The following is a 25,022-nucleotide window of genomic DNA, read 5'->3' as shown; positions in this document are numbered from 1 at the left end:
AACAGTCTTAATATCCATGTTGTAATTTCTGTAAAACGTTGTTGTTCTATATATATAACAAAAGAAGGAAACAAGGTTGAGTTTAACCATGATTTGTAAACCAAACACATAGAAAAGCAGTCGGTACTATTTGATAAAGCAAGCAAATGCTAGTATGATCAGATTAAAATAAAAATTGTTTCTAGTTGACGAATTGTTCAATAAATATTTTAAAAACAAAACATTTTTAAACTGAACAAACCTGAGATATAACGGCTTTGTTTGCCAGACACTTGTTTTTTACGTTTGTCTTCGTTTTTCCTGATTGTTCTGTTCGGTTTCCATTTCTTTCGTTCATGCTCATATTGCGAATAATCCTCATCTGTTAATATAAGTAAAAGTGTCTTAAATTATGTTAAAAAAACATTTGTTGGCAGTATATCACTCACTCAGAGAGAGAGAGAGAGAGAGAGAGAGAGAGAGAGAGAGAGAGAGAGAGAGAGAGGGGGGAAACAAATATACAGATAAACGATCGAACAGAAAATGAGTAGGAGACCAAAAGAGGTTATTTTGATAGGTCATATATATAAAGATATATACTCGGATATTTACCAAATACCGCGCGGCTTGACAAACTGTATTATAAGTGCTGCTGTGATCGGAAAACGTGGACTTTCCTGTGTAGTGTTTACAATTGTTGCTATTTGATCCATCTGCAAAGAATACCATGCGCGTCGTCATCTATATGTCTGGAAAAACCTCAACAAGTGTAGCAATCGTGACAAATAAAAACACTCTTTCGTACCTGGATCACTTCTTTTGTATCCATTCACTTTCACCCGTTGATGTGCCAGTTTTCGTTTCCCTTTAAAATACAACGTGTGAATTTTTAAGTCAATACATATGTACTTAACAAGTGAATTATTATCAAATGAGAGCACGATTTTACCGTATTTCCTGATTATCTGTAATATATATGGACTAGACCGACGATCAAATATGTTGCTCCTTCCATAAAGCCATTATTACATACATCAGTACAAGAGTTCGTAAAAAGAAGCTTAGAACGAGTTGAACAGATTGCCTGAAAGTAATGTTGACTAATAGTGAGTATTCTTTCCATCCCTGCAAAACATTATGTGAATAAACAGATACATAAACAAAATGTCCGAACGTGCTTAGAAATGTTACTAGTTGTAATTGACCATCCTTTCGTAGGACAGCTATCTGTTTTACAACAATGATCAATTGTTCAATGATACTTACTTTATATTAGATATTTCACTCTACAATTCAAGAATTTCTTAAGAAAGATATGGTTAACCATGGTAGCGGTTTGCTAATATAAGCCAAAGAGACATACGTTATTACACACATATATGTGACCTTTAATCAGATTATCTTGAATAAATCTAGCAAGAAGTAACCACATCCATGACAATAAGATATCCTCGGTATATAGCGCCCCTTTCCGTCAATGTTATGACAGACGTTTTAATAATCTTGGTAGTATTGCTAATCTACAAGGGAAAGTTATAAATAAGAACCAGTTCGATTTAAACCATAGTATATACGCAGGCTAAAATTGATATATGTTTAAGACTATACCGTTACCTGGCAAACATCCCAACCCCTACCATCTTCCTATCTCAACAGCGCTTGATAGTGTTATTTTAACTGCATACACGGTTTTCATTTTGTTCATAATACATCAAGACACGCAGTATTTGTAAATAAAGATATATCAAAATAAAATGATTCTACTTTCTTTCTTTTCTACAAGTGAAGAAATAGGCTTCCATAGGATTATCAATGGTGATCATACAGTATATAATTTCCGTATATCAAGATATTTGAATACTTATTTCATGTTTATGTCTGTTACTGAAAAGACTGACTGATAGCCCCCGATTCTAAAATAATTGTTCAGGACATAATTGACTAGCTATACGTTTTTCAGTAACATAAATTACGTCACACTTTTTATATAGCATTCCTTCTCTTTATTTTCAACTCTATGTGTATGTACTGTTTTATTTCGTGAAAAAGAGATATTCCATAGGCTTTGTCTTAATAACTTCTGTTTGCAAGGGTTTTACAATAAATTATTCTGCAATTGAAAATAACATTTAACCATAGGTATGTACTAAAATAATATTACTTTGCTAATTAACCCCACCTGATAACACAAACATTTCTTCTATTCTTCTCCACCAACACGGATGTTATACTCTGTCTTTATTCAACATTGAGGTCAATTGGCCGAATGATGATTCAGACTCAAAACACATTACTCGTATTTATTATTAGCTCATCTGGCCCGAAGGGTGCCGTAGTGCAGCTTCCGTCGTCTGTCTTTCGTCCGTCCGTCCGTCCGTCTTTCAGCATCAATATTTTACTTTAAACAATTTCTTTTGAATAACCAATATGCCCATAGTTATGATATTTGGCCAATAGCATGCTTGGATGAGGGGCTACAAAGTTTGTTCAAATGAATGATCTTCACCTAAATTCCAGGTCACAGTAGTCAATTGTCTTAAAAAAGACTTTATACAAATTCTTCTTTATAACCAAAAGGATCAGTATGTTGATATTTCGCCAGTAGCATGCTGGGATGAAGGTCTATCAAGTTTGTTAAAATAAATTACTTCACCCATATTCAAGGTCACAGGGGTCAACTATGATAACAACTTTTAACATCTTCTTCTGAATAACTAAAATGCTCAGAGTGATGCTATTTGGTCAGTAGCATGCTGGGGTGATGGGCTTCCAAGTTTGCTTGAATGAATGACTTTTACTTATATTCAAGGTCACAGGGGTACATTGTCTATGAAAAACCTTAAAACAACTTCTTCTGAATAACAAGGCCCAGGATGTTTATATTAGGATAGTAGCATGCTTGGAGAAGGGCTACCATGTTGGTTCAAATGAATGATCTTGAATTATTTTCAAGGTCACAAGGATTAAATATGTTCAAAATCTTTAAAAAACTTCTTCTGAATAACTCAAAATCGCAGGATGCTAATATTTGGCCTGTAACATGATGGAATAAAGGGCTAACAAGTTTGTTCAAATAAATGACCTTGACATTTATTCAAGGTCACAGGGATCAAATATGTTCAATAAAACGATTTCTTCTTAATAACCAAACGGGCTAGGATGTTGGTATTTGGGCAGTAGTATGATAGGATGAAGGACTTTCAAGTTTGTTCAAATGAATGACCTTGAATTATATTAAAAGTCAGAGGAGTCAAATATGTTAACATCTTTTAACAACTTCGTCTGCATAAACATAAAGCCTAGCATATTGATATCTGGTCAATAGCATGCTGGGATTAAGGGCTAACAAGTGTGTTCAAGTGAATGACCTTGATTATATTCAAGGTCACAGTTGTCAAATTTGTTTAAAATCTGAATAACCAAGAGGCCCAAAATGTTGATATTTAGCCAGTCGCATGCTTAGAGGAAGGGCTATCAAGCTTTTTCATTTAAATGACCTTGACCAATTTTCGAGGTCACATTTTCTTAAATATATTTAAACATTTAATTGACATTTAATTGACCTAAATAAAAGGATAGGGTGGTGATGTTTGCAAGTTGCATCCGGAGATAAAGGGCTATAAGATTTGTTCAACATAATGACCTTGTTCGACTTTCAAGATCACAGGGGTGAAATGTTTTTAAATCTTTTAAAAGGTTCTTTTTAATTACTTTTAATGATAAATACTGATATTTTGCCTTTAGATTTATTTAAGATAACTTTAGGGTTACAAGTGTGATATGTTTACCAGGTGACCTATGCAGGCCCACTGGGCCTCTTGTTTATTATTTAAAAATGACCGTCTATTGATATTGTTTGCCAAGCCCATCTTTGCCAGGGAGTCATACCCTCTGGTTATACGTTTATAAAACACCAGTCATCGTAACAGCAGTTTAGGAGAAAATGGATTTAAAAGAGAAGAATAATACGACTGATACGTAAATAAACAGCGATGGCTACAGACGAAGCAAACCTGTGCGCTTATCGTATTTATCGTCCTTATGTCTTCCATTCTTATGTCCTTTGTCTTTTTCGCCATCTTTCTTCTTATTTCTCCTACCATGTTTCGATTCATCATCGTCTTCATCAGAGGGAGAGAAGTCGGCTTCTGTATGTAAAGAAAAGTGATAATTATTATTCTAACTTACAACGATGTGGGGTTTTTTCAGATATGAAAGAAACAAAAATCAAACGTTTGGCGTTTTCGGAAAAGGATATACATATATTATAATTAAAATGTTAGAATATGTATCACATCACCAACGTGGAAAACATGTATATATCCTATTAAATACAGTAGTGTACACTGTGTACTCGAAACGTTTACTGATTAATTCATTTTATTCATTTTAACAGTACAGGAGAAACCTACTGTTTACGATACAATTGTAGCATGTTGCGTTGGTTAATCAAAACACAATAATATGGATATATACTCCTTATCAGGCACTGATGAACTTGATAATTACTGCTACTACGATCTGGTAAAGTAACAACACGTGTGTCTGTGGGAGAAGGTATTTCTGCGTAACACTTGTCACGGTCGGTATCGGATCCATCTATAAAAAATACAGTGTTCGTAAACAAATCACTCATTATTATTTGCATTATATTCCAGGTACGAACAAGTTAGCAGTTTAAATGTAATGTTTGTAAGTTATGTTCGTATGTGTTTCTAGTAACATTACAGTCAGGAGTATAGTATAGTGGTAGGACGCCGGGCTCATGACCGAAGGGTTGCGGGTTCGCGTCACGGCACGGCATTCTGTTGGATCTGTGAGCAAGATACTTTACTCTGCTTACTCCAGTCTACTGGACTGTCTATAAGCGGTATATTATAACTTTAACATATTAATCAAATTATTATAATTATTAAATCATCTTGTCCCCAATAGGTTCTCTGTTGTTATAGAAAAGTGACTGGTTCTTCTAATGGTGGTCAAGTCTAAATTTCAATGCTCGAACAGTTTGTTACGTTACAACCTCTGATGGCAGACTGTTCCATATCACCCACGGTTTGGTGAAGGAAGGAATGTACCCTCGCTTTGTTTATATTTTGTTTACTTCATGACCTCGTGTTGATAGTATTACTAAAAGGTTAAATGAATGTAAACACATCAGGATCATGCTTATGTTTTAGCAGGTCTTCTTGCAGACACTCGCAAATTGGGGTTGAATATGTTGTATCATCTGCAAATAGGTAAGTTTTTGTATCCATACCCTGTCACACACGATAAGGCATTCACATATAAAACAATACAGTACTGTTTCTTGTGGAATACCATTCAAACAAAATCCGTCTCCTTTTACTGTTACACGTCGTTTACAATTTCAAAGGACTGTCTTTTATTCTAACGGCAAAACCGCACATCCCCATTTAATGCATAAGTCGCTGTTGGGAACTTTGTATAATGACTTCATAAAGTCATATTAGTAAACATCAATGCAACATCCTGTATCAAGAATTTCCGTCCAATCATTATTTACAGTTGTGGGATCGCACAACGTTACACGATCTGCGGTGTGCGTGCGATATGCGTGATATGCGCGCAATGTGCGTGATGTGTGCGCGATGTGCGAACGATTAAGATCTAAACAATTGTTGCTTGCAGATATTTGTGCGGTCGACGAACGAACGTTGTGCGATGACAATCACGATTGTTGCAAATTGAGAAATGGCTTAACAATGTATAAAGTCTCGTGTTTAAACATATAACTTTATTTTTAGGCATGTTTGTATATTCTAGCTTCATATACAAGCTGATCTTTCTTTATTTTCTGAATCTTAGAAATGATGTTTTAGTGGGGTTTTAACGACCCAAATCAACACATATAATCTTATAGCAGACATGGACACGGTTCAATGCATAGGTAAACATAGCTACTTTTTACATGTACAGTGTACTTGGACCGTATTTTTCCACTGCCGGGGCACTTATGCAACTCGCCAAGGTTTGAACATTGTGTTTTCACAACAGGCATGCGGTATCATATATCGGATCTCTATGTCAGGAACAGGGCGCCATGTACATGTAACACTACGGTCACTCATCAAAATGTTATTTACATGTTTTGTTACCTGGAAGTCAAACCCATTCTTGACAGTCTAACATTCACTGTAACACAGTGTAACACGCATTGTAAAACTGAAAATATTCTTACTTAATATGATGATAATTTTATGTTTACAGTGCTCCATATTCCATACGAGCCTTTCAGAGTTTTTCCGTAATGTTAATCAACCAATTGTAACAAATCGTACATGTGTGCGGACAGAAGAGCACAACGGTGCGCACGCTATTTTTGATGCGGTTTCACAACTGTACTTGGATTAGTTGTAGAACGGTGGACCTTCCTTGGATGAATACAAATGGTCTCCTGCTGTATATTGTATTGATATGCGTGCATTTTATTATGGTTTACTCTACAATTGTTTCTGGTACTTGACAACATGTACAAGTTAAGCGGATCATTACTGGCTGTTTTACGGTCTCCCTTTTGCAAATGGCTTTGCCACTAGCTTCCTTCCATTCTTAGGGAACTGATTCAGTTTGTTTTAAGTTGATGAAAAATATTGACAGAGGTAGACTAATAATATAACTCAGTTCATTAAGCAGTTGCAAATGAAGTGTGTCTGGATCTGGTGGCTTTGATGTTTTTAGCTTTTCCAATGTTTATAAGACAATATCGGGGTTTATTGCTACATTATAAATAGTTTCATCATATATATATATACGGTCGACCCTGGACATGTTCTTGTCTCTTTCCTGAATAAATGTTCGTGTGTAGTTTGCAATATGACTCTTTCTTGATCTGTTGATGTGACGTGTCTGGTACTTTGGTTAGTGTTTCGGTTTTTCGAAAAAACATAGCTCCAGCTATTTTAAGGGTTATTTTCAAATTCCTAAGCAGAAAGAAAGTGATGATGTGCGTAATATTTCAGCATCATGGGCGTAATAAGAACGCACCAACTGAAGTTTGTTATGCATTTTCTATATGAGATGCATCCTTGTTTTCATCTGATTTTGAAGAAAAAAAAATCAGACATTTGTCGCTTATAAAATCTTTCCTACCTGGATCACTTATATCGTCCCCTCCTTTCCTCAGTAGTTGCTGGTCGAATTTTCTTTCCCCTGTTAATTGTAAGAGAGGAATTAAAAAGCAAGCAATACACACATGCTCACCCTATTTCTGCAACACAGATATTACTCACGGAGCTAGAAGTCTAAAACTTACATATGAATGGTTCAGTATAATTCCAATTGGTGGGAAAAGACGCCTCGTCTATCATTTATATCATAGCAAAGGCTCAATATATAAGCGAGGTCAGATCTATTTGGTGGATACCATGAAACTGTTTTCCAATTGTGTAATGTGTCTTCCAGTCGATTAAAAAAGAACTAATATGTATCTTTTTAAATAGTTATGACTGCCTGCATGCAGTAACTCAGCACATCTCATGTAATCAAGATGCGTGATAATGTACCCTGGAGAATATGCATAGACGGATATCTGTTTTATACAATCGTAATTGTTTAATAATACATTTGTTATCCTTATTCTCACGTTTAAACCAACAGAGACAGTTCATTGATTTTCTGACATGTTCAATCGAATAAAAATATCAAAGAATTATTGTTTTAGATACAACACATCATTCAACTTAACGAACCTGCATAGTCGTGGCATTGTTTGTCATCATGATTCCTGAGTGGCTGCATTGTATCCTTTTCCCTGTTGTTTTTCTTATTTCTCTTCATAGGTTTTGATTTGTCTCTGTCGTCATCAGATGTATCCACATATGCTACCGTAAATAAAATTAATCCCAGATACATAAAGCTTAAAATAAAATGTTGTTCGACACATATTGATTTGTTAGAAATTGTTACGCCGCTGTATCAGCCAATCTAAAGCGACGTTACAAACGGCGATGTAAAAAATTACGTTGGGCTGATAACATAATTTGTTAAGCCAATACAAATGCTTGTTACAAGCAAGATTAAATTATTAACATTCTAAAGAAAAAAAATACTGTTTATGTCGATAACAAATCGTTGTTCATACAGTATTTCAACATCATTGAACTTTAACAGATTACTGTTTCTTTACATGTTAAACAGCTTTATATTTACTCTGTTCATCATCCTGACAAGCTGGTAAAGTAACACTCTTCTTTATCGGTGAGGATCCTCCTTCGTCACACTTTTCGCTGTCAATATCAGATCCACCTGTAAACAATATCATTACACGTAAACAACTCACAAAGTGTTGCACAACACACCTGAAACGTAACTTATAACCATTGCAGCGCATGAGTGCTTTCCTATTCCTATTAAAAGTAAAACCCTGTCAATTAGCTAATTACTTTATGTTTGTTTTCATTATCACTACATTTTTGTTGATGTTGAAAATATTGCGTAACAATCGAAGTTCTTGCTAATTTAATAAGTATGAAGCTGTCTTCACTAACTGGTAAAAATGGAATAAAGCGTATCTTTTATATTATTATTTTATTATTTCTATTAAAGACAGAAGGGTGCATGTAATGTTTATTTTAATTAACCTCTTTATTATTCTAACTGGGGTATTGATGTACAGTCTGAGTTGTACTAGACTTTAATAAATTCAGAAACATCTTCTGTATCTATGCTTCCATGTAATTATCTATATAATCAGTATATAATGTTTAAATAGCATTAGCCTTGGCATATGAACGGCACCGTCCATATATAAATTTGTCTAAAAGTGACGATACATGTGTATCATCAGATTCTGTCAAAAATAAATGGCCGATATAAAGTGTAACGGACCGCTGGACTGACAGGTTGACAGGCAAGAAAAACGTTATCCATAACCCCTTTCTGACCCGCCCCATATAGCAATGGCACGTAGTTGGTGGGTTCGATCGGTGAAATCTGTATGAATATCGGTGGTTAGACAATACTTATTCAGAATACTTCCCCCTCCCCCTGCATTTACTGCCTTTAAAAATACTGACTAAATCAAATAAAACATGTTACTTATCTACGAAAATATAGCTTACCGAATCCTTTATACACCGGCTTACTAACTGCAAGAGGAATATCAAATAAATAGTTAAGAGGACTATATAAGTAGTGTTAATGCTTGAATGTTTCCTTTCAGTAAGAAATCTTGTCAATTACAAATAAGGTTCAATATATTGCAAAATGTGTCGCTAAAACATATATATATTGCACATATTAAATAAATAAGAGATACGTTTACAGTTGACCTGCTATTGAAACGTTGATTTGCGTGGGAGTGATACCAACATTCATCTGTACGTCATGACAGGTCTAGCTTTTTTAACACACTGACTTTAGTTTCAACACCGCTCCCTTACGATCACATCGGAGTATGTAATGTTCTAAAAAGAAGTATATGTCCCAACATGATCAGGATTACCTTCTTAATGACAAATTACATTGTGACATGCATAACAAACGGAAACATAGTGAACATCATTTTATAGGTTGGTGATTTACATGTAACCATTCAAATGTTCATTTTGCTCTGTTCGTTTTTACACATATATATAGGATAAGAAAAAAAATAGTCCCATCTTTCCCTTTTTGCCAGCTCTGTTCGTTTTTACACATATATATAGGATAAGAACAAAAATAGTCCCATCTTTCCCTTTTTGCACCTGCTAACTACGTGCAAACATCGGAAAATATTCTAAATTGACATGTATATCCTTCAGAACAGCTTCCGAGGAGTAAAGAATGCTATTTGAGTAAACATGTAAATAATGTCTATCGTGGTTTTGTTAATTCTTGAAAGTTTCCTTTCAGAAACGAAACTTTTCTCTCGAGATGGCTGATTACAAACGCTTCTAAAAAAATCATCTATTTGGTGTTAAACCTTGCACCCATGATATCTGTTTATTTTTCAATTTCTGTTCGTTTATACATTGATGACAAGAGAAATAGTTGTCCAATATTTCCGTTTTTACTTATCCAAATCCATACAAATCGATACTTACCTGATCGTTTAACTTCGGTTTCATCGAGATGGTTAATTAATATCATTTTCATCGAAGCAAAAGTCACCTGCTGCCTATAACATGTTATGGTTCATGAAAGTAAATACGTGTTGAATTTTGAACTATCTATACAAACCCTGCTGCGAACTAAAAATACTAGGGCAAAATATGATAAAAAGAAATATACATTGAAGTACCTGAAAAGTGTTTTAAGAAAAGATCAGGCAATCCGAAATGCGATATGTATTATGTCCTTGCCTGCTTTTTTTCACTTTTTTTTTAATTTAGAAACACGTTACATTAGACATATCATTCGTGTTTATGAATATTCAAACTGTATGTATAATACGCTTTGAAATAAAGCAATGACAATTGTATTGGCATTTTTTCACATCTATCTACATACATTGTTATTAAAAGGAAGGTGATACGTAGAATAATGTTTATATTGTTCCGATTTATTTGTGCTTTAGTGATTCAATTAGCTTAACATTCATTGAAAACAAATTGTGGTGACATTTTAGTTTTTCTGTTGTCGAGTGATGCCACATTTGCTTGCTTTTGAATGGGGTTGTGTACAAGCTCAACAACTTTATTCTGTAGGGTCAGCAACTTGAATAAACAAGTTGCATAGTGGAGCATAAACCACATAACTGCAAAGAAAACTGTGATAGACAGTTATTATGTTTTCTTTGTAAATGCCTACCATTTTCTATCCACTAGTATATGCGCAAACAGTTTTTCTTTAAACATTTTCCTTTCCAGGTTTTCATTGTTGGAGTGATGAAACTCTACCCACTTTCTTTCACGTTCGTTTTTCCAATACCATCGATGACCATCTGCCTCATATGTGCTTTGGCGCTCGCCTGAAGAAAACAAAATTTGTGAGCGCGATTTTATTTTAAAAGATATATGCACAATAAGTAATTAAATCATAACTAGCAACAAATCACCTAATGTTTTTTTCAGAAATGAAGTGAATACATATATGTATATATATACTAGAAGGTGGTAGCGGAGTGTTTTCACGAACAACTAAGAGTTCTTTACGATTCATATTTACTCCACTCAACAGCACTGACAAAACCTGGTTCAACAACCTTCCTTATATATAGATATATCTTCACTCTGTGTATGCCACAGAGCAAGTATAAAAACCAATGTCATCAAATCACTACTAATTTTGAACTAAATGTTTCAATAGTCAAAAGAAGTATGTGACTGTCCAATTCAATATGTTTGCTGTGTCTCACGAAATCTGCTTCCAAACTGACACAGAGAAATCTTGCCAAAAGTGACCAACAAATGCCTGACCAATAAAAATGAAAATCTATACAAAAACATCTGACCAATGAAATGGAATATAAACAATAACACACTGGACCTTACAGAAGCACCCCATGGGATACTATACCATTAATCACACGTAAACATCACAGGTAAAAATCACACCACAGGACACGTACGTCATAATATCAACACATACTGAACACAACATAGAATATAACACATATAAATTAATTAATATATTATATAATAAAATATGACTCTGCTACATAACGAGAAATGGGCAGATAAATTGCAGCATAAATAAAAATGTTACAACATTTAGCTTATTCGAAATTATTCAAGAAAAATAAATATATCACAATTAGTCATATTTGTTTATATTTAAAGCAAAATACATATCAATGTAATGACACACACAAGAATTTAATATTTCGTTGTGTTCGCACAGCACCGCTTTTCCAGTAGAATATAATTTCATATTACTACAATAGATGACATAAAACAAGCTTAGCACGGTCTAACATTGCATTTTAAATGTTCAAATGGCCACGTTATTACTCACTCTGTATATCATTATATCATTATATAAACAATATTGCTAAGGCTGTACCGATCACTACACTGGATATTCAATATCAGGTGCCCGTGGATTGGGATATCAATTTATTTGAAACTTTGTCGTAGTACCATGCTTAAGCCAACAACGTCAAATTAAGTCTTCTTTTATAACAACTGAAATATATCTGCATGTGCATCTTCAAGCTCCGACCTAATTTCGTTCCCTGAAAAAAAAATCAAAACTGGGAACCAGACCTTGGTCTTGTTTAACATGTTATCACACAGCAGAGGGAAATAATCCTTCTGTTCCGTTTGATATAAGTGGCATAGCCAGCCTCTTCATGTATGATTTGACATATACGTAAATTTTGAAGACCGTAGATGTAGATATAATGTATACTCTTATAAACAACTTATGCACATAGTATGTCTAAATTCTGATAGGAACTAAACCCACAACATTTTCAATACAATCGAAGACTCAATAGTATTTTTATTTGTATCGTCATGGTTGGTCTAGAGCGCAGTTTTAGCGTTACGAAATGATATATAAAAAGTGGAGCGATGGACCAATATTATTTCAGAACAAAAGAAAAAGATAACTATACACTCTTCAAATATACAAGACGTATACGACAGAGAAACGCATGCTCCATAACTAGAATCGTGTGTGTCCAAATGTGTGTGTGAACAAAACAAGGAAATGCCAAAGCGTAAATAAAACAAGATAATAACGAAATGTGAAAAATAGCGAAGTGTAAACAATGCTACAGTTGTCACTACACTTTATGAAACTTGGGCAACATAATTATAGAAACAGTTTTAACAAAGGACGATTAATGAAAACAGGAAAACTAAGACTGAATTTCCCTGAATGATAAGCGACTTCTATAGCGAGGACACCCGCTATGTATATATGTGTCACACCACGTGTTGTCACGTCTTCATAATCAAGTTGATGACGAAGGTAAAAGGCATACTGATAAACACAAGAAAATATTAAATTAAGCTCGTAAAAGAAACAGAATATTTCGCAATAAGATGAGCCCCTTGAATATCTAACCAACCTAATTTTCAAATATTTTGTTCTTGGATCGAATATGGGCGTAGACTCAAAAAGCAGACCTTCTCTGTTCTGCAACGTATTACCTTCAAAACGCTGATTATACGTGTTGAACCGAAAACACTTGAACTAAAGTACCGTTGTCCCAATAAACAAACTTGATTTGTGTGCTGATATTGATTATTCTTCATCATATTTTTTTGTTTTGTAATAGTATACTTAAATACTACTTAATATGTGATATAATTGCTCTTTCGGAAGATTACACCTTTTGTTTTTGATACATGCTCCAGAACATTTTATATACGGGCTTTCATTATTTTTACCCCTGGAATCATGAATGATACCTAATGGATATAATAATATAAGACACAGTATATTTTCCCTTTCTGACAAAGACTTACTCAACGTTAAAGAAGGTGATTACCTTCTGGTATTACAATAACGTAATTAGAAATAAATTGACGCTCTTAACATAGAATTAAGAAGATCACTGGATAATTCAGTTATTGAAGTTCCAGTTCTCCTTTAAGACAATGCTGTTTATTTATAAAAATCAATGATGCAATGTAAGATTAAATTTGATATACAATTAACATATTATGTTCATAGCATAAGCAGATTTGAAAACATTGAACATTAGAGGCCCTCGTTTAAGTCCGTAACTCCTTTATGAATGCTGCTAACATTGCATCGATATGGGTAAATCATTGATAGGAGAGTTGGACGTATTTTTGTTTCGTTAAATATTCGAAAGTTTATCATTATTGGTCTGTTATTAGCAATTTGGTTGCTGCAGTTTTTCTACAAAATAATGACGCATATACAAATTGTAAAACCTATTACAAACAGATGTTCCTGTCATACAAGCAAATACAATTTGCAATAATTCCTTTGGAAACAAATGTGTGATTTGGCCCAATTTACAATCTACGTAAGACGGATGGATTGCCAACCGGCAATGAGAATTATAAAAACGTTTACTACTCATACCAACTGGAAAAAAAAAATTCCATCCCCAGCTATCGTGTGACTATTGTGCTCATATTTTTGGTCTGGTAAACCTGATTTTATTGTTCCGGTATTTCCATCAAACAAATTAAAAACAATCATTTGATTAAATGATCTTAATTAGGATAATCTTATTAAAAACAATGTTTTTTTTAATAACAAAATTGTCTGAGTAACAGCATTTCAATCGGGTAAGGAAACTCTATCATGCTAACAGTTAAAAGGGTTTGTAACCTGATGAAGGTTTTTGTAGATAATGTTTTAAAATAAGAATACAATAAGCGACTAACATCAATTTATAATCCACAGGGTTGAAATATTCCATTCATATTTTGTTATATTTTCCTCTCATATTTACCATCAAAACACATCATTCCAACTTCTGCTCTCATGAAAACAAATGCCTATTGTGCTTAAGCCTGTCTACCCTGATATAATTGTTCTGATACCTTTATAAAACAATGTTGAATGTACGAACATAAAAAAAGTCATTTGACTTAAAATCTTGAAATTAATATATGTCTTGATTATAAATATCCGTTAGAGTGACAATATTACATTTAAAATTGATCACTTTATTGAAAATAGTGCTAAACAGTTATAATTAAAACTTTCGTGTCAATGCAACCACATTTCCAAACCGAGGTACGGTTCCTGTAAGATAAAGTTGTATATACAAATATTATAATAATCATCTTACACAAATGTATGATTCTAAATGGCGCTGGTTATAGCCACACTTCTCATTATATATAAAAATAGCAAATCATTTCACTGATAATGTCATGGTTTACATGCCATTCACATTTGTATTGTCAAATATCGTTTAGGCACGATGGCTGAACGTAATATTACTGTGATTCGACAAGTGCCCTGGTAAATATACATTTAATCAGCACATACATGACATTTACATTGACATAACTAATCTAGCATGACTGTAAATACTAGTTGCATGTATCCGACATAATGTTATCACAGTCTTAATATGAAAACAATAGCATTACTTGTCCAATTCGTATATAGCTGATGTCAGCGAAATCGAAATGCAATAAATAAACCATAACTAACGCATAGGTATAATTCAAGATTGTTTAATGCAAATCTGATGCATACATTTTCTTTTCACAAAATTCCTTAAAGTAACGGCACTTGCCTCGTCAAAATGTCTTACCTATTTGTAATGTCTGTGTCATTTGATTTATTCCAGATACTGGGTCTGAAAGATAATTGCATTGTTGTAAATTAAAAACGTTTACATCGTCTGATTTACCACTAATAATTATCAACGAGGGAAAATTGACTAAAAATATCCAATCAAAAAGTTACTAGTACGATTCTTTCATATTCTCCATAATATCACATGGTACGCCTCCTTTGCGCCTATCAGCAGTCGATTTCATCTCGGTTTCTAAACATCTTATAAGAGTGATATTTCAAATAAAATATAAAAGCAGAACAATTTATCACCGTACTCGGTAACTTTTTTCCCACAGGAAAGTGAATATTCCTGATAATTGCATGGGTTGCTTTTTATACACATTCATTATACTCACATATCCTCTCAGGTAAAATGATGTTAGAAAATGACTTACAAATATCATATATGTAGCTGGCAATTTTCAGAGGAAAAACAAATCAAATAATGAAATCATATTTTTCAATATGGTAGAATTTACTCTTTCCCCAAGGGAAAAACCGGGGGCAACGACAAGGGACTTCTAAACTTCACAATTTGATAAATCACTTTCAGATTTTTTAGTCCATGAAAGAAGCGTTTGATTTCAGCACAATTGGGTCTGAAGAAGAAGAGTGTTGAAATTGGACCCATTTTTAACCCTGCCCCTCAGCGAAAAAAATCGATATATAATCATTTTAGGACTAAAACGAAACATTATTTCGTTATAACAAAATAATTATTCGATAAAACAAAAACAATTATCGTTATAACCGAAATAATTATTCGGTGAAACGAAATAAAATAATTATGTAGCTTGTTCGATTAGGAGCTCCGTAGGGTTAAACATTGAATTCGCGTTTTGTTGGAAAATGTATAAATATAAATTGGCCACACTTACGTTTTTCGTTTACCATGGTGGATTCTGAACAGTTTAAATAGTCTTTTCAACATTCTCTGACACATACCTGAAAAAGCAAATATTTATTAGACTGTCTTTACATTTAGCAAAAATATATCGGCATCAATACTTTCCCCGTGGGTTTTATCAAGAATACACTAAAAAAACTGTCTAAACCCATATTTATGTTCATGTGTAAAAACTACGAAAGAAATCACAACCGAACAAATTGTAAAAATAGATAAAAAGATATATCTCAATGCTGTGCATAGGTATTTAGAATTATTATATAATGAAAATGTTATATTGAAAATATATCACCTGGTTTATTAGTAGTTGCAACTAATATTGTTCCTCAAATGCCAACGGCCAATTTGCTAATTCATCTCTATCAATAAGCAAAACTTTTATTCACAAATTGAATAGAGTAATGTGTATTTCGGAAAATGGAGCGAGAGATATGTTAGTTTAATAAAGGTTCTTAACGCTTTAGATGCCAAGTTTAAAAGCCATGTCAACCGACATTGGATAATGAATAATGAAAATATCTGCTTTAACAGATTCATAAAATCGTTTTGATAAAATAGTATACTTACGGTGCCCTTAATATCATTTCGTTTTCACGTTGCATGTGACATGTGCAATTGAAAAGTTCGTCGTGTTAATAATTATCTACTATTAAAATAGCCTGTGATATTTGATCAGCCTCAGCGGTCTATACATTTCCCTTTGTTATACTTCAGTTTAACATGTGTAATTTATTTCCTTATAATTAGTCATAATCAATCATGTTAACATATAGCATTGGATACAAGATATAATGTGATTAGCATTGGACTTTGGTTAATCTTGCTTAAATTTAACAAGTATCAGGTTGAGTTATTTCGCTTCAATAGACAATATATAGATTGAAGAACAAGATACTAGCCACTTTAATGCAGGCGAATAGAATCAAGCCATATAGACTAATAACACGGAAATCCACATTATAATGCTTGTATCATAGCACAACAGTATGAATGATCGGAGATATTACAAGACATATATTACAGCATTTCGTTGTGAATGGTTGTTTTCAATCAATGACGTTATTTACTCAGTGCACATTTGCGAGGACCTTGTGTTGCTGTTGTTTTTATTATTATTTCCTACAAACTATGCAATTTAACGCGTAATTATGAATGTCATGTTGAACCAATCTTTCTAACAGTCAGGTCAAAGATATGAAACATTCTGTACTACATCAACATAACATCAGCAAAAAGTTAAATTGTTTCAAGCAACAATAAATGTGATATCGCAATAACCTATTTACTCGAACTACTTGCAATAAACATAACTATGGCGACTTAATTTGAAATAGATACCACCAGATACCACTATCTCACCAGGTCAATCAATAAACACGAAATAGCAGCTAAAGTAAATATAACGATTTGCAACATCGAGAAAAACTAGTTCAAGTAGCACTTGTCGGACTTCAGAGATAGCACACACATCGAATCACATGGGAGTGACACAAGATAAAGTGGACAAAGTGATAGATAATGCGTTCTGTTGAGGGTAAGAGCAAGACCTTTTGTATGACCGGATAGCTGATCCTGACTTGTGTCCCGAAATTAACACGATATGTTTGGCAACGTTACCAGTATCATCCATAGTAGTGAATGCAGTAGATTGTAGGCAATGTACAGTGAATTTATGTTCTCCGGCGTGTTTACATATATCTGGTATACAATTGGAGATTGATCTAGGGAACAGAGGTTTGTTGACATAACGCAAAGTATCAGTGAATGTGGTGTTTCAATGTACTGATTAAGAAGCATAGTTGCCGAAGGGTCAGCTTTTCAATCAGCAGCTGCAGTAGTGCCACGGGGCAATGATATTCACCGCATACATACATGCGCTTTCGGTTGTCTTCCGTTTTTGAGGGACCACCATTGCTTGCCGTCCCTCATCCTTTCCTTCAAAAGGTCTTGTTTGTACTTTTTCAATTATTTGCCCCTACCATGTCAATATCAGTGAGCAGATCTAACAAGTGCCTGTTTATAACAGCTATAATGTTAAAAAGTGTTTTTGTTACACCTCGGCCTGACGTACAGGAAGTGTTTCTGCTCTTTTTCCTAATTTTTGGGTTACGTTTCGCAAGAAAATGTGCTTAGTTTGATGGTTAACCCGTTTATTATGAATTTTAAGGTTTTCTTATGATGTCCACTAAACGGTCAACTGTGTAACGGCTAAATTAAAAGTCAGTTAAAATTGGGATTACTAGATTGTAAGTTTTAGTACAATTTTATACGGACTGACAAATTCAACAAAGATAGATAGTAAAGGTTTGTTGTTGTGTCCGTTTATATGTGCATGTTTCATCAGGGAAATATCATATTTTACTTCAATTTAAATATTTGAAGCAAACCTTGGAAAATGTGTTTCTGTTTCCCTGTACTGACGACTCTAATCGGCTCCGTTCCTCGTCTGTAACGGATTTAAATATGTTCTTAATGGGGCTGGGGACATTGCAACTGTTTACAGTCTGTATATTTGGAGAGGGACAGGATGGTGTCTGATGCGACGAAATGATATAGGGCATTTTGAGTCAATAATTCGTGGAGAGATTAACCAAAAGCTGTGTCACCTGTATCTATGTTTGAACAAATGTTTGGTTATGAAAACTATCCCATATCTATGCTTTTTAATCTTTTTTTGTTGTTCCATTGTTGATCAACATGATTGGAGCAGACGATATATTTAAAACTAATTTGTGTTGTACAGAGGTCCTATCACTTGGAAATGAACAAGGGGCAATGTGAAAAACAAATGTAAACAAACGGCGAAGTATTGATAGGTGATTAGGCAATTTCTCGCCGAGGCAAGGAAAGGACATACGTGCCGTCTCCATGTTTGTATTCATACGCAGAGCTCTTTTTGAATTGGTGTTACGGTAATAGAACGGGATGCACTTTTAACAGGAATTAAACAGATAACCTTGATCAAATAATGATAACGTTCGATGTTACATCAAATCATTTTATGTAACTAGCAGCTGATTATGACTAATGAATCGGCTTTTGCTAGGCAAAGGGAGACGATACACATTTCTGTCACGATACAGCTTTGTATGTGGTTTTATTTTGGTACCAAAGTCGTTAAGTTTTCTAAACACGAGTAACCTTTATCGCAATATATTTCAATTACTCAAAGAAGGCTTTATAGGTATGTGGTAATGAATATATAAGCGTTCGCATCAGATGCACTTGACGCCATGTTGTTTATATTGTTGACCAATAAACACCACATTATTCGGTGTCATACGAAGACAATTGTATACTCTGCACCTACAAAATATTTCTTTTAAACTTATGGGTTCGGATTACAAAGATGAGTAATTTGATTCCGTTAACAAAGAAAGAAAGTAAAGAGCTTGGTGCGAAAAGCTAAAAGACAGATGGAAAAAAATATCGCAAAGGACCAGCAGAAATTTTGAAAATACGCCAATTCCATAACAAAAACTATAACTGCATGTAAAGGACAAAAGTCAAGTGGTTCATATTGCTAAAAGCGACAGCGAATAGGCAAACGTGTTGGCGGACTATTTTAGCATTGTTTTCACAAGAGAACCAAATGGAGACATACCTCAGCTCTCAGTTAAGCATATCGAAAAACGTTTCGTCTGGAAAGAAAGCAGCGAACAAGACGTAGCCAAATTTATCAAAAGCATTAATACAAGCAAATCCCAAGGTCTGGATAACATACATCCAGAAATATTAAAAGAACTTGAACCGGTAATAACTAAACCATTCAAAATACTGTTTAATCAATAATTGCGTACGGGTTGTGTGCCATCAGCTTGGAAAGAGGGAAGGATTACAGATATGTTCAAGAAGGGTGATACGCGTTATGCAGGTAACTACAGACCAGTCAGTTTAACAAGTATCATAGGCACACTGTTGGAAACTGTTCGCGTTATGGAACATATAACAACCAACAAGCTTCTAAGTACTCAACAATTTTGATTTGTAAAAGGGAGGTCCACATTACTCAAGCTTCTTAAAACCATGGATGACAGGAGGAGACTCATTAATGTAGTTCATATGGACTTCATGAAGGCATTTGACACCGTTCCGCACAGAAGGCTAATCAGCTAACTGAAACCATATGGATTTGCACAGCAGAAATAGTAAGCTGGATGAAAGACTTTTTGGCTAAAGGCGACAGTAAGTTGCTTTTAATGGTCACAACTCTGAATGAAAACAAGTCAATAGCGGAATACCATATCATATGCAAGCCGCCGTAAACAAAGCAATCCGAATACTTGGAGCCATCAGAAGAACATATACATACTTGGATAACAAATATTTTTGCCTACTTTATAAAGCTTAAATTCGATCATGTGTATGGAAACCATACACACAACAGGATATTGAACTAATAGAAAGTGTCCAACGGAGAGTAACTAAATTACTACCAAGAATGAATGTATTATCATACGAGGAAAGATTGCGTCGAGGACATTAACTCAGTCAAGGAGCAGACTGGACGTTAGGAAATACTCATTTACTTAACGATTGTAAGCAACTGGAATTCCCTACCAGTGATCGTGATTCAAGAACCAAATCTAATAACGTTCGAAAAACGCATTGATAAAATTTGGGAAAGTGACGAAAGGAGATCACAGCAACATTGGATTGAGGTCACATCAAAAACATTGCTATTGATTATGATTCAATAGATACGGACTATATTCTGAATATAGAGGCAGATATATGCCTTCGTTTAAAATAAACCAAGTTAAACTAATTTAAGTAACATTGAAGTATTTTGTCATGTGTACACGACAACAGTACGAAAAGAGTTAATAAACACACACACACACACACACACACACACTCCCCCCCCCCCTCACACACACACACAAAACACACACACACACACACACAAAACACACACACACACACACACACCCCCCCCCCCCCCCCCCCCCCCCCTCACACACACACACACAAAACACACACACACACACACCTTCTCCCTCGCCCAACACCAACAGGAAAATTAATTCGAAAGTTATTAGCGATTACCAAATAATTGTTCAACTTTACCTTAATAACGACGAAGCAAAACACTTTGCGGGTGCGTTGCGGTTTGAGTGTTTGGGGAGGGTGTTTGTGTATGTAAGTAACAGATAGAATATCGTATATTGTTTTATAGAAAATACTAAGAGAAACAGAAAAAAACAATAACATTACCTTCAGATGCTGTCAGTCCATGAAAGAAACCATTTTTCGTTAGAATCTTTTACTTGATGACTTTGTCACATTTTGATTACATGTGAATATATCTACCGTCCTTGTTAATAAACACGGGGTATCGTATCTGCCTTCTATGTCACATGGTGCTATCTATGTTATCTGCACAAATCTACGTTAACATGCCGGAACGAAAGTACTTAATGTGCATGTACAAAGTGTATGCGTGGGTTATACAGTACAAAGTACTATTGACACTGAGACAGATACATGTACACCACATAACAGCATATATATGTTGATAGTTACATATGCTTGTGTCATACCTGCAACGTAACCCGAACACCGAGCATTGCGTGTATACGACGTGAATGACTCGGACATCTAAATATATATATTCATTATCAACAATATAGCCCATCCTTAACTAAACCCAATAACATAACACCCTTACTATATGTAGTAATAATAATGGTATTTTGTTAAAGAAGTCATGCGCTACTCGTATTATAACAATTCTTACAACAAATAAACTCTGATTGATCAAACTTGTTGCGTTGATACCTTGACACGCAAAAGAAACGCAACCCCCTTAAATGTCCATCATTTTTTAATATTAATCAACTTTTGTTAGCCGTGTTCAATAGCATGGTATCATACATATTCACCATCAATTCATGGTTGATTGAACTCTGTCACTCCACGCGGGTTCGTGTCCGCAAGACTACAATACATAGCTAAATTAGAACGTGCACCAATACGCGTGGTCGCAATGCATGCGTCCCATACCTGTTTATCATTCTTTAGGTATCGGGTAAGAATGGTCCGGTAAAAGCATTTTTTGTGATTACGTCAAAATGCCAAGACTAACTAACAATACCCGCAACAAAGTAGTGATGTGGCAAGAGTACTGAATGTCCACAAAAGCACAATATGTCCTCTTTACAGCCATAGCATAGTCTTAGACTGATGTGACTACGTTTAAAATTAAAAGATGTATAATAATAAATGGAATGATGAAATGAATATGGATACCAGCGAGGAAGATATCTTAAGCGGACTAGACCTAAAAGGGATATAGTTGATGGCAAGTTCCATAGGAATATCGAACGAAATTGAGGCGGAAATTCAGAGGGCGGCGTTGGACTGCATGCCCCCTCCAGAAACTCCGTTGTCTGTGCCCCNNCCCCCCCAAACAAAAACCAACAACAACAACAAAAAAGGGGATGTTTGACAATTTATTTCGATGCCAGACAGACCAATTACATAAAAGAACACAGCCTCGGGGATAAGTAGGTTTGATTGGTACTGTAGAAGTTGATTGTGTCACACTGTATAGAAATCAATCAAAACACGTGAAATGTTGCAATTTATAAAACGCAAACAAAATACGGCTTTAACTGTTACACAGCTGACTTTCGAACTTCTTATCTGGGGAATCACAGTCAAATTTAATTGTATAATACAGACTGGAATCTTGAGAAAACTGGGAAATCGGTCAACATGCAGGAAGAAAGCGTTCAGGACCTGGCCGAGGAACTCAAGAGAGTTTATGTTGAGGCTAGGCCGAAGGTGGAGCTCTGTACCACAGAGACACATTGAAAAATATTCGAGTAGCGATAAACAAACATTTAGCCGATATTCATAGGAACGTTGATATCGTGAGAGATAAAGATTTCAGACATGCGAATGGACGGGCTTCTCAAGCACAGCGAAAAGTTAGGCTTAAGCAAACAAACTTTAACCTGTTATTGTACGTGTCATCTAGAGAAATTCTCCACTCACCTAGCCGCTGCTGATACCTCACCGGTGAACCTTCGCCACTGTGTGTGGTTCAATTTATCCATTCACTTTGTGACAAGGGGGATGGAATTTCATCACCAGCTTACCCCAAATTCGTTCACATTTCAACGTTACTATTCTGGAGAATACGTTACACTTTCACAAACAACCCAGCAAAAAAAAAAACCAAGGTGGACTGGATTCCAGAGAATCGGCAAATGATAAGCGAATGTACAGTCGTCTTGAAACTTCTTTTAGATAAAACTGACGTAAACCACCAACATTTGGTACAACACAAAGCCTCTGGCGAAACGTACATTCGCACGATTTCTCTCTGATATCTTTAAAACGTCTCATGTCGACAAGCAGTACCACCTCATTGCCTACGGACCACAGCAATCCAGTACTTAAATGACACGGGGTTTGAAGCGAGCCACATTATGTACATGTCCGACGATCGTTGTGAGTCGTCACTTCGCTCCTATAACCGTTCTGTGTCTTCAAATCAAAAGACAGCCATAAGCACGTCGCTATCTGCCATGACAAGTGATACTACCCCGCCAACGCGTCCCGTATAATTCAAAATGGCGATCCCTCACCCTAGTCAGTCTACCGAATCCTCGCGGGCATCCGACATTATACCAGTTTCCCTCGCTTCAAACAGTCAGGTCAATGTTTATTCAACAAGCTATATTATGTCTACACCCGGGTTCTTTGCAAATTTCTCCTTCAAAGACTGTGCATTTAACTTCAACAGTTCAACGTGTAGATCGCAGATCGTTAAACTGGACTGAATTTTTAGTCTATACAAATGAACACTGTATGAAATAAATATTGCAGATGTTATTTTACATGTAAGGTTTGAAAAACTGATTAAATATTTGTAGTGAGCATATCATTAAATACTTTTTATACCTTTTTTGGAATTCTTCCACGCACTATTTCCTGATCTGTCAAAATAGTTCTGGCTGTTTCGCTTTCAGTAAGCGTGGGAAATTTTAATTAGGAAATAAAAAAAAAACACAAAAAGATGGCAATTGCAAATGCAAAATATAAGCATTGAACTGCTCTCATTCATAGGCAACATGTTCATAAGCATTACGCCGCGTCGCATTGCAGTGGGAATGCCCCTGAACCGTCATCGACGTGACGTGAGACTCCAATGGTTCCAGCGTCACCGTACAAATGGGCGTCAGCGAGTTTTTCGACGTTTTTCGGTTTGATAGTGGCAGCGTAATGGCATTATGGTGTTGGGTTAGATATGTAGTGGCTGCAAACCCTCCTTAGTCGTCATTAAAGGCAATTTGACAGCTCAACGTTATTCTACAACATGTAGTCGTGCCGTTTGTCCGCCAACATAATGTAATCGCTGAAATAACTGAATTATACAATATAATAGATGTGTATCTTTCATTGGATATGTTACTTCAACGGAACATTTGAATAAAATATTAAAGATATTACCGAAAAATTGAGGTTTTGTTTCTTTTGCGTGTCAGTATATTTTAGTAAGCACTAGAGTTTGGTTAACAGATATTGAAACAAACGCAAGAATGGTGTTTGAGTACATTTAAGTTGCAATGTCCTTTTAAGATAAAATTTCATCTGAAATAAAAGTGGCAATGCCCTTTTAATATCGTCTGTTACATCAATTATTGCGATATCAATGTAATTGTAATTACCCACCTTGTGCCAATTTAGAATATTGGAAAAATCATTATGTAAGTATAAGGATAGGAAATAGTTCATTGAAATTTTGAATTTCATTTAATCATGTTTCAATTCAGATTTTTGTCAAATTTTAATTACTATTGAGAAATGATTGACTCCATACAATGAGTGTTGATTAGTTAATGTCTTCGCTGTAACCAAAATTACACATTGTAGTATCGTTTTTCTGGTCCTTTAAACTATATAGCAAGTCCAAGGTATTCTAATAATTAGGCACAAGTATGATTTAAATTTGAAT

General features: G+C 34.9%; 1 protein-coding gene across 1 annotated transcript in view; it reads right to left on the bottom strand.

Moving 5' to 3' along the window:
- The window catches only part of LOC110445898, a 33,789-nt gene extending 12,393 nt beyond the window's left edge, over positions 1-21,396 (bottom strand). Inside the window, exons 1-12 of the mRNA XM_021490748.1 lie at positions 21,272-21,396; positions 16,026-16,092; positions 15,122-15,166; positions 10,732-10,891; positions 10,026-10,099; positions 9,063-9,089; positions 8,152-8,247; positions 7,692-7,823; positions 7,093-7,152; positions 3,993-4,127; positions 785-844; positions 242-361 (exon numbers count right to left, since the gene is read on the bottom strand). Coding sequence (XP_021346423.1) covers positions 242-361; positions 785-844; positions 3,993-4,127; positions 7,093-7,152; positions 7,692-7,823; positions 8,152-8,247; positions 9,063-9,089; positions 10,026-10,099; positions 10,732-10,891; positions 15,122-15,166; positions 16,026-16,041 — 925 coding nt within the window. The 5' untranslated portion in view covers positions 16,042-16,092; positions 21,272-21,396. The remainder of the gene's footprint in view (positions 1-241; positions 362-784; positions 845-3,992; positions 4,128-7,092; positions 7,153-7,691; positions 7,824-8,151; positions 8,248-9,062; positions 9,090-10,025; positions 10,100-10,731; positions 10,892-15,121; positions 15,167-16,025; positions 16,093-21,271) is intronic.
- Between the last annotated feature and the right edge of the window lie 3,626 nt (positions 21,397-25,022).

This window comes from Mizuhopecten yessoensis, unplaced genomic scaffold (assembly GCF_002113885.1).
Source record: "Mizuhopecten yessoensis strain PY_sf001 unplaced genomic scaffold, ASM211388v2 scaffold2411, whole genome shotgun sequence".
Taxonomy (NCBI): Eukaryota; Metazoa; Mollusca; class Bivalvia; order Pectinida; family Pectinidae; genus Mizuhopecten; species Mizuhopecten yessoensis.
Note: the sequence above shows the minus strand (reverse complement) of the source record. Positions and strands in the feature narration are given on the sequence as shown.